General features: G+C 34.2%; 1 protein-coding gene across 1 annotated transcript; it reads right to left on the reverse strand.

Moving 5' to 3' along the window:
• Window positions 1-9,458: 9,458 nt before the first annotated feature.
• Window positions 9,459-15,931, reverse strand: LOC120778662 (phenoloxidase-activating enzyme-like). Its single transcript, XM_040110587.1, has 10 exons — window positions 15,804-15,931; window positions 14,110-14,270; window positions 13,989-14,046; window positions 13,777-13,931; window positions 13,649-13,697; window positions 12,811-12,962; window positions 11,341-11,398; window positions 10,516-10,685; window positions 10,307-10,457; window positions 9,459-10,239 (listed from the first exon to the last, which is right to left on the reverse strand). Exons 1-10 carry the CDS (start codon window positions 15,871-15,873, stop codon window positions 9,515-9,517), a joined length of 1,749 nt encoding a protein of 582 aa, XP_039966521.1. The 5' UTR covers window positions 15,874-15,931; the 3' UTR covers window positions 9,459-9,514.
• Window positions 15,932-17,513: the final 1,582 nt, after the last annotated feature.

The following is a 17,513-nucleotide window of genomic DNA, read 5'->3' on the forward strand; positions in this document are numbered from 1 at the left end:
AGCTTTTCGTATGCATTGAACAAAATAAACTACCGCAATTGAGGACATTAATGGCGGTGATGGTAGGTGTGTGAGCTTATTGATGAAAGCATGGATGATGTAGAGCAACACCCGCATGCACAGGCAGACAAACATATTTACATGTGTTGATGGTGTGAGAAGCAAGGAAGTCTGGTCGGCATTGCTGATGGCTTCATTCATTCGTTCGGTGGCGAATTGAAATTTCGATTTAATTCAAAAACGGAAATCAAATTACATGGAATTTAAATGGAATTCCTTGTTACACACACAGAAGCAAATATATGTGCTTACATTCCATGAACGCATTGGCGAGACGCGAAAGCAGACTATTGAAGACACTGAGTGCCGTTATAACTAAGAAGGAGGTAGAGGAATTTTTTCCCCTTCGAACGCCTGCAAACAGGGTGTAGAAGGAGTATAACTGATATTGATAAGTGGGGCGGGGAGTACTTGCTTATAGCCGCAGGATAACCGCCTTTATTAGGTTAACAAAATGTCTCCAACAACAATCAAGTAGCTCATACGCATGCGAGAAGAACATTTATGAATACCCAAGTACTCCCGACTAAAATCATTGGCATTATACGAGGATAAGCCTGCTTAGTAGTGATGGCGTCAGCCCAAAAATTATTTTCACTTTAGTTTATTTTGATTGTCAATAAAATCCGAAATTGCGATAATAATTCAAGTGACATAAAAGATGCTACCAGGGAAGATTAATCACTAATAATGTACTATGTGTATTCATATAGCTATATGTACATATATTGTGATCCAAGCAATTGTCAGAAATAATTTGATCATTTTGCCTTATTTCCAAGCAAAAGTTAATTTCTAAGGATTTGATTTAATTTGTATAAGACAAAACAAATTCGTTAACCGAAACTGCTACTGAATTTTATCAGCAGCATTCCTAAAAAGTATTTAGGAAATTATAATGTTACGGGACTTGAAAAAGTACAAGGTCTACGGTTCATCATAAAGTTCGATTGGGATGACTTGTAAGACCGTTGCAAGAGTTTCTTTCTCTGGACTCAATTTGGGTAAAATTTGGTAAGAAGATGACTTAGTGTCGATTTTGCTTTCCGTTTCGTCGAGATGGCCTTGCTTTTCGAGCTCTAAATTTGAAAATCATTTCTCACCTAACAAATTAAATCAAATGCCTAAATTAAGTTACCCTGAGAGCGTCGCTGTAATTATTTTCGAGCAAAATTTTTAGTGGTAAAGGGAACATCCAATACCCTGTAGATACTTCATAATAGCTTTTTACAGGTTCCATAGTTTTCTATATAATATTTCCCTAACAATTTTTAATATATTAAGCGAATAGCAGTTAAAAATATACCAAGCGACTTCGATTCGACATACTAATAGCTATATTTTAACTCTGTTCAATTTTCACCAAGTTTACGAGTGAAAGCAGCTATAACTTTGTTTGCTCGATTTAACTTTCTCAGAACTTCTACGAAAAATATGACAATCTAAGAACGTTGGCTTGATAAGCCGCGATAGTTTAGGTAACTCAAAATAAATTACATATTTTTCCATATTGAGCATTTCTATAGCTTTAAACAAGCTTATTCAATAAATAATCAAACCTTAAAACAAAAAAATTTATTTTATAAAAAAAATTAGTCAGACATTCCTTTAGTCATCAAACAAAAACTCTCTTATACATACAAGTGTTTCTTTGAAATGAGGGGCAATTTGAAAAGAAAATATTCTCTCTGGTCAAGAAAGCTTTAGCAGGTAACAGTTTATCCATCTCCTAGAAGAACGGAATGTACATACACAAAATTATAAGTTTTTCAATGCAGTAGCGGGAAGTGACGAGGAAAATTTCGAGATAATAATCGGACATTCATTGCCAAATATCGGACATTATGCCAGCTATTTGGTTCGCCTATTCTATGAGAGGTAACAGTTTCTGATCAATGCAACAATGTAGTGATTAAAAGGAACAAAATGGTGCGTTAATAAAATCTCTCTAAAACCTGAGCTTATCTTTGTATTACAATGGAGAAATAAAAGCTATCACGTAAACTTCGCTTCTAAATCCAATTACCAATAAAAAATTTCAATTAACTATCTGCCCCTATAAATTACAAAAGCTCACCATTCCCCACTTAAAAGCTTTAAATGTCTTCAAGCCAGTCAATATTTTTTCTTAAGGTTTACCAACAATTGCCATCTAAGCACTCCAAAGGCATCAACAAAAACCATAAACGCAAAATTTTAAGAGCCCGAGGCCATTACACGACAATATTTTAACTGTCTATGGGTATGACGAGTACGTTTCAAGCGCTTTGCTGACAAATTGCATTTACTTTACGACTCCCTAGAAAGGCGATGACAATTTAATTACAACACTGACACACATATATGTATATATTCTTCTTTATATAGCATACACATACATATATATACATACATACATACGAAAATCGTACACAGCGGAACAATTCGGACACGCAATTGGTGGTAAAAAAATTATTCGTTGTTCCTTTAAAAATTGAATACAATGTATCCTCAGAGAAGAATTATAAGACTAGCAGAGGCTTCGTACTTTTATTCGTTAAGGTTAACTAAATTTGCTTTTTAAAGTAACATTATAAAAGACACAAAATATTTAAGAAATTTGTGAAGTGGAGAGTGACATTATCATCTTACCAGAACGATTTATGTCCATCTGGATTTCGAAGAAAACCCAATAAGAGAGGGAAATCAATTGTTTTCACCCAATTTTGCAAAATTAAAATGGCTAATTAATACCAAGCTACTAATATTTGATAGACTGAAGCTTTCCGTCGTCTGATTTTTTAATCCAATATTAAAGAAAATAATTGCTGTCGGAACAGTGCTCCCTTCAGTACCGATTTTCCTTAGTGTTGTAGGAAAGAACTAGAAGTAAATGAGAACCAGCCAAAAACTTTCCTGTCACAAAATTTAAGTATGCTCAGAAAGTATTCCAAAAATGAATGTAAGACCAATTAGGGGAAGAAAAGAAAGCAACAAATGGGGTTAGAATAGAAAATGCACATGCACACTAAATGCAACCATATCCAAAATCCCTGAAATTATATATTATTGTCTACAATGCCTTCAGAAATAATTATCGCATTCCAACACAAAACTGCGAATCAAAATTTGAATATTTTATGCTTTAGTTGATATCGGGCAAATCTTGTGGATAAATAATTCTCATTATTGTAATATGTAGATGTATTCATCTATTCAATGCCAACTTAAGCTTGCTCCAGCGGCTTCATTGGCTAAAATCTATCAGTAAACAATTTTTCAGGTTCATTGCACTGGCCACATTACATATTAGCCCTTTTATGTTATATGCATAGGTTTTAAAATGAGCAAATAATAACTGTTTTGTGAGTACTTTTGCTTCTCTCAACTGAGTTATACGAGTATTCTTATACCCGAGCGCAATTTTTTAGGGTAGCGTTTGTTTATACGATATAATTTTTTGCTTTACCCCCTTTTTATCGTGTCTGCATTTTCTGGGAAATACTTAAATGCTGAAGTTTGAAATTCCGACACAATTCAAATCTACAGCAAAATCAAAATACCGACAAACCCAAATGCCGGCATATCAAAAATATTTTCTCTGTAGGCAAAAAATAGTAAGACTTTTAAATCATCAATGGAAAAGGTCTTTATTTTTCGCGAGCAAATATTTTTGATTGGTATGAATTATTGAAATAGGTTCGAGAACACGTTGTCCCCGAAACACGACCACATCAAAAAAAAAATAAGAAAAACTATTTTGAAAAATCATTTGGGCCTAAAAAAAGTGAAAGCACGATTGTTTGGAATCATTAAATTTTTCCTGAAAACAGCGTTACCTCAACGTCTTAATAAATTATCAGGATGTCATGAAATGTATTATTACTGGCGATGAGTCTTGGATCTATGCTTACCAAAAAAACACATCAAAGCAGATCAAAAGTCAAGGTTATGTTGGCAATTTTCTTCAATTATCGAGGCATAATGCACTCCGAATTCCTTCCGAGTGGCTGTCAACAAGGAATAATATTTGATTGTTATGCGTCGTTTGGGCATTTTGCACAGATTTTGAAGAATAAATTAATAATTTTAAAATTATGGATAAAGTCTTACTATTTTTTGCTCATAGTAGTATGTATTCAAACTTCGGTTTACAGCAACACTTATGACTCCCTTACTAATTTTTCTCATATTTGTTAAATCAACATTTGTATTTAAAATTCTTCTGTTGATTTCTATTGCAATTATTCAACATAGTGTTGCAAATGGTCTTTGTTATTGCCATTCTGGGTTCTTCGTTCCATTTTTCCCCAGCTTTTATTCAACTCGCGCGCATTGTGTTCTGCTTTCATTGTGTTTCGTTGCACATGGCGCTTTTGATTGTATTTGTATTGTTGTTGCCAAACATACCACAATATTGTCGGTGTTAGTTGGCAACTTTGCACTATTGCTACTCGCATTGTTATTGCTATATTGATTGTTGCCATTGTGTTGGCTGTTGAAAACTTTATGTCGCGCTTATTGCCTCTATTGCCGCTCGTAGCTTTCTCTATTTCTGTGACTAAAGTTTTTATTACAATGCGAATTATTTAGCTGGACGGCTTCTCGAATAGGGCTGCCATTTTACTAAAAAAAATGAATTACATGGGTCATTGCACGGTTTTGTAAGTGCTGAGGTTAGATGAACACTGCATCTTAAACATCACGTGATTTTATATTTTTTGGTGGAATTCTGACACCGAGTAACATTTAGAGAAAATATTTTACGAATTAAATTTCGAGCAGAAGAAATCAAATAATTTCAGAAAAATGTTAGGGATTAGTCTTTAAAACTAAATGTTCGAAAACTTAAGTCTAGTCTAAACTTTAATTAGCCTATAAGCTAGAAATATACAAAATGATTCATTTAGGACACGAATATTGATCTAAAAATATCTTCACATATAAATCCGACGATAATTCTCGGTTCCGGATTTACCCTTCGAACAATGAAAGATCTAGCCAAGAATAGAAGCTTGATCCATTTATTCTTAAGATTACCAATTTCATATATATAATATATATGTATGTATGAAGGTATAATGAACCCGTTTGACTTTCTCTCAAAGAGGGAAAATGAGGACAGATTCTGATTAAAGTAGTGCTAGAACACAAAAAACTCGCTTAAGTATTACAAGTATTTCCCCGTAAAATTTAACTGTACTTATGTCACGTGACATACAATTTCAACAGGCGGTAAAATCTTAAATTTTGATGAGAAAGCTTTCGCATGAAATCCACCATGAACATACATAAATATTAAGAATAAGGATAGATACTAAGGAGTAAACTTATGCATCAGTGGCAAAACATCACTGAGACAGAAAATTCCAATAATAAATTCGAATTTGCACAGTACTGTTCTATTCTTCCACTCGCTTATTTTTGTCAGTACTTGAACTCTGGAAGGGTGACTGTGAATTGATGAACGGCATCATGTCTTTGTACCCACCTTGTCTCACAAAGCTGCACAATTTTTCTGCCCAAGAAGTGAGCTAAAACACTGTTACGTTTCGGTCTTGAAACTTGGAAAAATGTTGGCACTTCTCCCATATCCCCATATCTTTCATTTCTTTCAAAACTAACTGTCCTAACGCAGCTTCCGTGAGTGAAATCTCCTCATGGTTGTTTTCTTCAAAAAAGGTCACACAAAACGTTAACTCTTGCGAAAAAGAACATAAGTACATAGTTTATTGCAGCTGAGCAATGGTGTAAGTGGAAAACTGCTAGATGAAAAATATGGTGTCGGGACATCCACAATTTCGGACATAAAAAAATAAAGAAAAACTAAGGAAGTAGTTCTCGTTTTTTATACCCTCACCGGTTATATTAAAGCGCTGATTTTTGGTTAGCTTCTTTGCAAATTGTGCCGCTGTTTCAGAGAATAGGAAGGTGTTGCGGGAACCAGACTACCCAAAAATGGAGGATAAATTATATAAATGGTTCCAATGTCAACGAGAAAGACATATAACTGTCACAACAAATATTTTAAAAGAAAAGGCTGCTTAAATTCACACCCAATGTTATGAAAACAAAACATTTTCTGCCAGCAAAGGATGGCTTTATAGGTTTAAAAATAGACGTGGTCTTCGTCAATTAAAAGTGGTCGGAGAGAAACTGTTTAATGACTCATCTGCCGTGCAACCCTGTCTAGAGAAGTTTTTTGAAAAAATTAATGAGCTGAAAATTTTGCCGCCTCAAATATATAATGCGGATGAATCCGCATTATTCTGGAAATTACTTCCTGATCAAACATGGGTGTCTGCTGTAAAAAGAAGTGCTCCAGGGAGAAAAACATCTAAAGAGAGAGTAACATTTCTTGCTTGTGCAAACGGTGATGGCACACATAAACTTAAAATGTTGGTCATTGGAAAAGCGAAAATCCCAGCGCTTTTAAGAACTGTAGCGATCTCCCAGTTGAATGTTACTCGACAAAAAATGCCTGGATGACTTCAACTATTTTCGTAAAATGGTTTCACGAGTCGTTTGTCAAACAAGTAAAGGATTTTCAAGCGGAAAACAACCTAGATGGAGAAGTTATTTTACTAGTTGATAATGCTTCTTGTCACGCATCGGTTGCGCAGCTTACGAGCGATGATGGTAAAATTATAACCATATTTCTTCCACCTAACTGCACAGCTCTTATCCAACCAATGGACCAAAACGCAATACGTTTAACCAAATTGTTTTATCTCAAAGGCCTTTTGGTGCATATTCTGTCTTTGGAAGAAAATGATGTTTCCAAAGTCATTAAAAATCTCACAATAAAGGATGCTGTGTTTTTGTTTGCGAATTCTTGGGAAAAGCTGTCGTCTGATACAGTAGCAAAATGTTGGCAAAAAATTCTTCCCTATTCAGGGAATAACGATATAGTTAATACCGAAAACAATTCCGATGCTGACGACGATCCAGATGATAGCGTTTTTCTATCTGTTCTGAAAGAAAAATGGACGTCACAGCCTGAAGATGCACAAGAGCTAACAGAAATCGGAGCTTTGTTACAGAGAATGGATAATAACAATCAACAACTGCCACAATCTGAAATTAGTGAATGGCTTATTTGAGATAACGACCATTTACCCCTCCATAGTGACGACGATTCCTCGGTTGAAGAAGTCGAAAACAATGACCCTAAAGCTAAACAGGAAGACGCTGCTAAAAGCTTCAGCACCTGTGTACAATGGTGAGAGGAAAATAAAGTTGAATCGGACAGTTTGTGTATTCTTAGAACGCTACGTCAGCGAGCAATGGAGGCTAAACAAAAAAGCGTTCGCCAAACAAAATTAACCGATTTTTTCAAATAAATTTAGAATTTTATATTACACCGCTTAATACATAAAAAATTTCTAACGTTTATTTTCAATGGATTGTATTAAGATTTTTTTTTGGAACATGTGTATTATTTGTTATAATAAAAAAACAGAAATTTATAAATATTTTTTCTTAATACATAGTTCTGATATGTCTTTTGTAATCCGAATTCCCTCATATTCCGGATAGGGGCCGGTTTCAATTGATCCGCATTAGCGGATTTTAACTATGTCTGAATTTATTGAACAAAGAAGTGCGTTATTGCACCACCTCACACTGCATTGGTTATTCGTGATCATTTCAAATCCTGCCGCAACCACCGCATTCGCCTGATTTACCTTGGTGAAACTTCTGGCTATTCAGCAAATTCAGATGACCAATCCGAGGACACCGTTTTGACTCAATAGAGGATATAAAAGCTCATTCGGAAAAAGCTCTGATGGCCATCAAGATGGAGAATTTTTCCAAGTTCTATGATGACTGGAAAATTCGTTGGCATAAGTGTTTTGCAGTGGGAGGGGATTACTTTGAAGGATATGAAATGAAAAAACAAACAAATAAGGAAGGGCTAAGTTCGGGTGTCACCGAACATTTTATACTCTCGCATGGTAAAGTGATAATCGAGATTTCATTATCCGTCATTTACATATTTTTCAAATACCGTATTTGTGTAAAGTTTTATTCCGCTATCATCATTGGTTCCTAATGTTTATACTCGTATTATACAAAGAAGGCATCAGATGGAATTCAAAATAGCTTTATATTGGAAGAAGGCGTGGTTGTGAACCGATTTCAGCCATATTTCGTACATGTCATCAGGGTGTTAAGAAAACATTATATACCGAATTTCATTGAAATCGGTCTAGTAGCTCCTGAGATATGTTTCTTGGTCCATAAGTGGGCGGCGCCACGCCCATTTTCAATTTTTAAAAAAAGCCTGGGGCCAGCTTCCTTCTGCCACTTCTTCCGTAAAATTTAGTGTTTCTGACGTTTTTTGTTAGTCGGTTAACGCACTTTTAGTGATTTTGAACAAAACCTTTGTATGGGAGGTGGGCGTGGTTATTATCCGATTTCTTCCATTTTTGAACTGTATATGGAAATACCTGAAGAAAACGACTCTGTAGAGTTTGGTTGACATAGCTATAATAGTTTCCGAGATATGTACAAAAAACTTAGTAGGGGGCGGGGCTACGCCCACTTTTCCAAAAAAATTACGTCCACATATGCCTCTCCTTAATGCGATCCTTTGTGCCAAATTTCACTTTAATATCTTTATTTATGGCTTAGTTATGACACTTTATAGGTTTTCGGTTTCCGCCATTTTGTGGGCGTGGCAGTGGGCCGATTTTGCCCATCTTCGAACTTAACCTTCTTATGGAGCCAAGGAATACGTGTACCAAGTTTCATCATGATATCTCAATTTTTACTCAAGTTACAGCTTGCACGGACGGACGGACGGACAGACAGACATCCGGATTTCGACTCTACTCGTCGCCCTGATCACTTTGGTATATATAACCCTATATCTGACTCTTTTAGTTTTAGGACTTACAAACAACCGTTATGTGAACAAAACTATAATACTCTCGTTAGCAACATTGTTGCGAGAGTATAAAAATGGGTGAAACGGTGGTACCACATCTACTTTATTTTCAATCATGACATTATATGTTTAAATTGTGTAATCGAATATTTAATAGATCCTAGTCATATTTATTAAATTTTGAATAAAATATTATAAATCATAAAATTAAAGTATATTATTTATTAAACTACTATTAATATTAAAAACTGCTATATGGATACATAATACTATATGAGTATTTTATTTAAAAAATCATTGATGACGCCACCACATACTTTAAAATAAAAAAACTAAGTGAAGAAAGACATGACATTTTTAGTGTAAATATAGTTAGAAATGTATAGATGGGTTAATAACTTGTTTCAAACCTCTTTATTTTTTTTTTAATTTAAGTCTGACTAGTTATAAGTAGTGACATAGATATACATACATACATTAATTTTAATTTATTATGTCATTTATTTAGTTTTATTTTTTTAAGCCATAATAATCGGCGCAAATTATTATTGATTTTTTTACTTTAACCTAAGTCCCAATTAATTAATTTTCGCGAATTTCCCTTTTTATCCAATCCAAATACGGACTAATGCGCGTAAAAATAAATGGAAACCCCTGTTCTGGCGGAATTTCATAGCTTATAGCTTCGACACCCAGCAAAAAAAATGACTGCATTTTTCCAACGTTCGCTAGCGACATCAGCGCCCCGCCAGAATCTAAAATTCTGTTGTCATGAACACCTTTATCTTTTACACAAACGTGTTTTGCTGTCAAATTAATGCCGGCTTCAGTCAAAAAACGATCCTTAAATTGCTCCAAGCTGGATATATGAACAATAGATTTCATTTTGAATTCTGCTACTTCCTCGAACAAGTGCGCGCCCCATCCGGATATTTGCAGTATCTTATCGTCGTTAAAACTAGCCGATACGTGTTCAGTTTCGAAGGGTAAACAAATCGGTGCTACGTAACGTGTGGTATGTACCGACGCAGTCAATTGCAGCAACGCGAGATCGTTATACAGCGACTCATATTCGGGATGTTTGATTACTTTGCTCACAGCCAAATCGATTGAGTTTGACTCACAATCCATTTGATCGGCCAACGCCTGATTTTTACAATCCTGCATCACTGTTGTAGCCCACACACCCAAACGTGCGCCGGTTAAGGTCCACTCTGGCTCATTCTCATACAGACAATGCGCTGCGGTGAGCACATAACGCTCGTGTATAAGCGTGCCGCCGCAGTAGGGACGAGTTTTTCCCATTTCTGTAAGGTGCATAATTTGTATAAAGATTGATTTATTATATATGTATATGCAAATATAGTTCAATACTTGTGTAAAGGAGCAACGCTGTCCAGGGATATTCCTCGTTGCTGGTAATTGAACCGGCGTCGAAATAACTTTCAGCTGGGAACACTACGCCGCAATATGGCGGCAGCGGTAAACTCAATTCTTCCGCCACCAGCGCCTCTGGACAGCAAACCTATTTTCAGCTGCATTATTTATATCAATTGTTAGAAACTTTTCGTTTTCTTACTCACTTTTGGAAACTTAGCGCCATCGCCGCAGAAGCTAGCATTCAAATATTTAGCATCATTTTCAAAAAAGTCAGGTTTCTGTAGAACCCGCATCAGCGATTCGCAATGTATAACGGAAATACAAGTGCCATTAGCACCATTAGGTGTTTCACATTTTTCCACTTTAGGAACGGCTTAAAAGGTCGAAAGCAATAAAGAAGACATAATGAAATATGGCTGACTTTTTCGATGAATTTTCTAATAAATTGCAAATTAAGGCAGCAACTTACTTTTTAAATCACAAATAAATGTTCACCATATTTTTCAACTTAGGTTTTCGAATTCCATTTATACATTTTTTCTTCTTCAATAATAGTTGTTCTTAAAACAGACCAGATATCAACCAGTTGGACTTTGGCTATTACAACAGCAGTAAGAACCAAAATGGAAGAGTTTCGAGAATAAAACACTTATCTAATTTATTCAATGACTTTTGAAATAACTTTGAAGAGATTTTCCTTGTCTTTAAATAAGTTCTTTGATGACTGTAACGTTTGAAGTATTTTTTTTAGTTCTGTCGTAGAACTAAACCAACATATACTATATAGAAAAAAACGAACGAGTTCGTAAAAGTGAAAGCCGGATTTAAGGAGACAAAGACTGCTGTAGAGGTGAGCTCTTCCTTTTGTATTTTTTAAGGAACTAAATCCGAAGAAACTTCATAGGCCTTGTTTCTTACCACTACAAAACATTTCTCTTTAGATTTCTTTTATAGGCAAATTTTCCACTTACCTGCTCATAAGCTTAGGAAAAGTTTAAATTTGGACATATTTGTGTATGGGTAAGTACCTGTTGTTGTGGGAGTTTCCGCTTCTGGTACGGGAGAAACCACCGTTGGACAACAATACTGAAAGAAATACTCTTAGTTAAACAAGAAGCGACCAAGCTCAGGCGTCGCACAGTGGCACCGCTCCATACATTTCTTGGAAAAAAATAAAAGGAGTGGTCGTACAACAATGAAACTTTGCAGAAACACTTCTCTGGACTAAATTAAGAAATTTTGAAAAAATCTTGGAAAACCGCCCACTGCCACACCCACCTCCCATATAACTGTAATTGCCAAAATTTTTATTTTTGGACCTAGGGACTTGAAATTCGGGACACTTCTTAATTGAGTTCTCCTGATGAAAAAAAAAATTAAACTTAAACGCAAAGTGACGTTATTTATACCTTTACCTTGATAAAAATCCAATATAATATGCAATGTTTTAATTGAATATGTAACAGGCGAAAAATTGTGTTAGTTTTTATTTGTAATATTATGCAAGCACCATATCTTTAACTATGGGATATAGTTCTAAGGAAATTTTTTTCGAATGACGACTTAAGCTACTTATGTAAGGATCCGAAGTTATAAGAAGTCTGTTGAAGACATCAGTATTTGTTGAAATTCGATCACACTAAACTAAAAGGGACGGTAATTGGCGGTTGTTTTTTTTTATTGAAAGTACAGACTCGGAACTTTCATTTTTTTATAGTAAGAGGGCTAAGCAAGGCAAAGCACATAAAGTATTTTTTTCATCAAAAAATGAAAAGTTGATATTTTTTAGTATAATTTTTGAAAAATTATAAAAATTAGCTTACTTTGCCAATTTCAATAAATTTTTTTTTTATAAACAAGTAGGTGCTATATTTTCACTAAAAAATAAAAGAAAAGCCATAGCTATAAACTTACACACAAAAAAAATTCTTTATTTGGACAATAATCTTAATCTGATTTTATTGAATAACTTTCCGTCGACTTCTGTTCGTTTTTTTAACAATAAAATTTCACTTTTTATAAAAAACCTTGTTGAATTTTTCTTATCCAAATATTTCTTTACAAAACAAAATCATTAAAGTTTTGAAATTGGAAAGTGCAAAAATCCTATTTTTTCCGCCGAAATGCCACTGTGCGTCGCTGATAAATATATGTATGTATTATCTGTAAAATTGGTGATAGCTGTATCATGTTAGCTTCCTAGATATCTTAATTAAATCACTCCTGCAGACACTTCCTTGAGATTGATATGTTCCCTACAAAAGAAAGAATCTGGTGCGACATTTATGAAGTCTCTCCTAGTAGCGCTCGCCACAATCTGAGAGGGACTAATTAGTTTATCTCCAGAGAAATCACTAAATACATTATGTCGTATTCAGGACAAGCTCTAACCGAGTCTTTTGCTACATTTGTGGTCTCCTTCAATGATCTTTACTCATAAATCATAATCTTTGATTACTTTTAACTTTTTCTCGTCTGAAGAAACATTTTATACTCACTCTCTCTGAACTATCACATCTGCTCTTATCCAAAAACTCCATTTCTTCTTGTGTTGATTGATCTTTTCTAAGAAGTATTGCTATGGCCAAGCAATCAGCTGCATCCAAACAAATACCAGGCACACCCCTCGGTGTTTTGCATACCTGACCGGCTGAAAGAATATTTGACGAATGAACAATTACATGTTTCGGTACAAATGAGCATATGAGTATCCTGCTGAAAACGAGCACTTTTAGTTGACAATTAGTGATAATAAGACGAGTGTGGAATTGAGAGCATCGTCTTTTATATAGGTATTTAAACTTTGCATATCCGCATTTTATATTTTAAATATTTATATAGATCCATTTTATTTGAGGTATGACCTTATTGGCTACTAAGAGGTCTAGTTTTTAGTTTTGGATCGAATATTTGTTAATAGTTTTTTTTTTTTGAACAACCCCTTCATACACTCAAAGCTCTCAAATTTGATGATCTCGTTAGCTAGTTAATTTCATAAAAATGCATTTTCAGAAACCAACGTCAATAACAGCAGTTCGTGCAAAAGTTTTATTGTATTTCAAGCGACGCGCGGAACAGAAATAATATCTAATGAATTCTCGACTCTTTCTGCAGTTTACGTACTATATATTAATTCGAACGGATTATATCTAATTTGATCTGTTATTGCTTTATCTCTCACTAATCTGTACTCAAACGAATTCATACCAAAATTCTCACAGACTTAATTGAGATATTCAACACCTGTTAACGACTCAAGCATTGTAATAGATCGCCATAAAATCTAAAGGACTGTATGTTTTCCGCAGAGCGTTTATTCGTATTGTGCACACTAACCTGCATCAGAAATTATAGGCACCTCATCATCATCATCCGGGCAACACACCTAAGAGAACGCGTTCAAAAATTTCAATTCACGCACATTTATTCCCGAAATTTCGTTTAAGATTTATGAAAATACTCACACTAACGGAATTATCGTTACTTTTGCATTGCTTATCTTTTAAATATCTTCTATCTTCTTGTGTTATATTGGTGTTCATAGCGATGCCATATAAGGCACTACAATTTTGTATCTTAACACAGTGACCGACAATACAACTTTTCTCGATTGGCGGAACTAAAAAACAATAGATGTGAAGTTAAATAATTACTTTTATATATTTAAATCACTCACCGAGTGTCGTCGTGGTTGTAGTCTCAGGCACTGGCCTTTCAGATATAGGACAGCAAGCCTGAAAATTTAATTAAAAAATTTAGCACAGGTTTTCCTTTTTCACTGTTACATGAGTTCTTACGCTATACGGTTGGTTTGTGTAAGTGCAGACCTCAGCATGAGATTTTAATATAAAATGGTCAATGTCTGTTATAGGTTGCTTTTTAACGATGGCCATTAAAGATTCGCAAGTCTTAATATTTACACATTCGCCGTCCTCACCGTTTGGCGTTGTACACACATCTGTAATCAAACCGACTTATAATTACTGCAGTTGTGAAATGAGTTGAATAAGAAAACTCACGCTTCTACAAATAAAATATTATAGCAGAGCACTAACGACTTAAGTATACTACAAGGTATCAAAGTTACTGCGCTTCTATTACTAATAATCAATTGTTAAAGTACCTCAGGCCTAAAAAATGTTACTGCCTATGTTTACTACTACTAAACCTACAACAACCAAATTTGCCGAGCACCGCCCACATTTTGATGAAATCACATTTTTCGGGATCTGACCGACCAATTTCAACTAAATTTAGCATTCTTCTCATATATCTATGCCACAGTGTGAAAAACGAAACACAACCACGCCCACTTCTCATATACCAAACTTCGAAAACCAAATTCCACTTGATTATTAAGTAATAATTCTTTGAAAGTATGCCACCTTATGACCAAAAATTGTCCAAATCCACCAAAAACTTTTTAAGGTACCTAATGTGTGAACTCCAACCATTATAGTCAACTTTTGACAGTAAATATCGGTCAATATGTGACATACAAATTGAAATTCAGGGATAATTCTTCTCTTGCAATGGTATATATGTATACGTATGTATAAAATGATTGGGCTGAATCGCGTCAATAATTCCCTTAGCCCCCATTTATCTAATATAAAGATATTCGAACTTCCGGGTGGCTTTATGCAGGTCAATATTTCAGTTATCTCAATAAAATTTCAGGACATGTTTTGCTCATAACAGTATATCTTTGTGACTAAAATAGATACAATTGGGCGAAAACTTGGCTGATACTACCCCAACTCCTATATAGTACGAATCATGATTTTCTTTTTCTAAGAAACCTTATGTCGAATTATGAGTTATATAAATACATAAAAATCTCTGGTTCACGTTTTACATCTTAAGATATTTCACTGGCTTTGTTTCTTGCAAGTTGTAAGAGTACGAAATGTTCTGTTGCACCCGAACTGAGCGATTTCTTACTTGTTATATTTTGGATTGACTTTGGCAACAATTTCGCTGAATCTCGAAAAAGCATTTAAAAACGTCGAGGAACCTGCACTTGCTCGTGGAGAAACTAATGCGTCTTAAGAGGAGTGACCACTTGGTGCAAACATTCCTACCACTTTTGCTTAAAAAACACTACCGGAAACATCGGTCGAGCGCTATAATTTGATAATAACAGATTTTGCATAGCCAAAAATTGAGGTTATTTAATTGTACTATTCTTGATAAGTGAAATGATCTATAGGAATTGAGGTTAAAGATCTTCGACCGCGCATTCTCTCCAATCCTTTCAGATGATATAGCATTCATTAACTGGAAATAGCTTCTTTTCCACATCGTGTTGATGAATTATTACTCCTCGTCGCTATGCGTTAACAGATATGCTTCGTAAAGAAAAACGAATCATAAATTTTGAGGTTATGTTCACTTCAATTGAATTGATTTTGATGAAATATGATTTTTTAAACTTCATTTCACTATTTCATAAGGTCCATATTACCTCGCGCGAAGAACCGACACTCACCTCCTTTAGTGCTTGTGGTTAAAACAAGCACGCAAAATAAAAATAATTGTATTCCAGGAAATACACTCATTTTTCCAATACAAAATAAATTTAAAGCGTGATTTAAGTCCAACTTGTGCAGCGATTTGATATGCACTGTGCCGCCTATGCGCTCAAGCTATACAGATTAAAATTTCAACGCAAATATTTATGTACTTATGCATATACATACGTATATGTATACAAAGTTATTCAGATTAATTTCTTATCAGTAAAAAATTAAATATACTAAACCTTTTAGTACATATATACATATATATATTAGTATTCTCCATTGGGGTGATTCTTAGAGAGGGAGTTCTAAATATTGCTAATAAGAGTGCTTTAATCATACATTGTATATTATTTAATACATGAAAAGTATATGAAAATTTGTTTAGACCCCCATAGGATTTACGGAGCAGTAAACTAAACACAGCTAATCGCAACTAATCACAAACGGCAATAAATTTAATTCCATGGATTGCTTTTCGGGTACATAGAAATTTTATTTGAAATTTTAAAATTAATGAAATTGCAGATATTTTTGCTTAAGAAGTTTGCGTTTTATATGATTTTATTTTCAGTCTTAATTTCTGGACACCGCGATTGCGTCTTATAAACATTTTTAGTCTAATTATTCCTCATACACCTAAACATATGAAATTAATGGGTTACCTTTTCACTTGGTGGGATATTATAGCATCAAAAAATCTATATATTTGACTGAAACTTTAAATAAAAAAATTATTAATTCGTATTATTGGTACCATTTAAAAAATTATATATACGCTTTTGTTATTTGATTCCCATTACTTTATTATACCATCAACATGCTATATTAGGTTTGTCTACATATAAGCAAACTAGTCCCCAGTTTTTGAGATCTCGATCCTTAATTTGTTTAACGTCCTTTTCTCCTCAAAAAGTTACTCATTTGTCGGAACTGCCGCTATCGGACTATTATAGCATATAGTTGACATACAAACTAACCGGTCAAAATGAATATAATAATTTACATTATTTTAACAAGTTTTAACGCGAATATGTCGATGAGGGAGTATTATTTATATATAAAAATGTTTTAAAATATGTTATCGAGTATACCTGAGCAATGTCAAAATTAATACAATCAACCCGTCTCTCTCTTTACCTCCAATATCTACATATATATTGTATGTATATAACAAGTAAAATAGTGCTAAGCTCGAGTACAACCGAACATTTTATACTCTTGCAACTCGCAGGGATCAAGGCCAGGCAAATACCTTCCGATGTAAAACGTCAACCAGAGAATCGGAATCCAAGAAATTGTATATATATGTATACTACAAGTATATACAATATAACTTATACACTGACCACATATTCGGCGTAAGATTTGTTAAAATAACAAAAATAATATCGACCCGACTATATCCATTAACTATTATCATGCCATATATACATACATTAAATAAAGTTTCTTTTGATTCAATAAGGTACCTCCATTCAATCACCAATCATATGGAGTAAGGCCAGTAAGATATTCGAAAATCCCGGTAATGGTTACCCCATATAACCAGGTATAACGACATACTGTTATGAGTAAAATATTTTCTGTAACTTTCATTGAGATAACTTAAATATTGGCCGATACATCCAGGCCAAAATCACCTGAAAGTTCGAAAATCTTTATATTCGGTGTATGGA

Source organism: Bactrocera tryoni, chromosome 5 (assembly GCF_016617805.1).
Source record: "Bactrocera tryoni isolate S06 chromosome 5, CSIRO_BtryS06_freeze2, whole genome shotgun sequence".
In the NCBI taxonomy this organism is placed as follows: Eukaryota; Metazoa; Arthropoda; class Insecta; order Diptera; family Tephritidae; genus Bactrocera; species Bactrocera tryoni.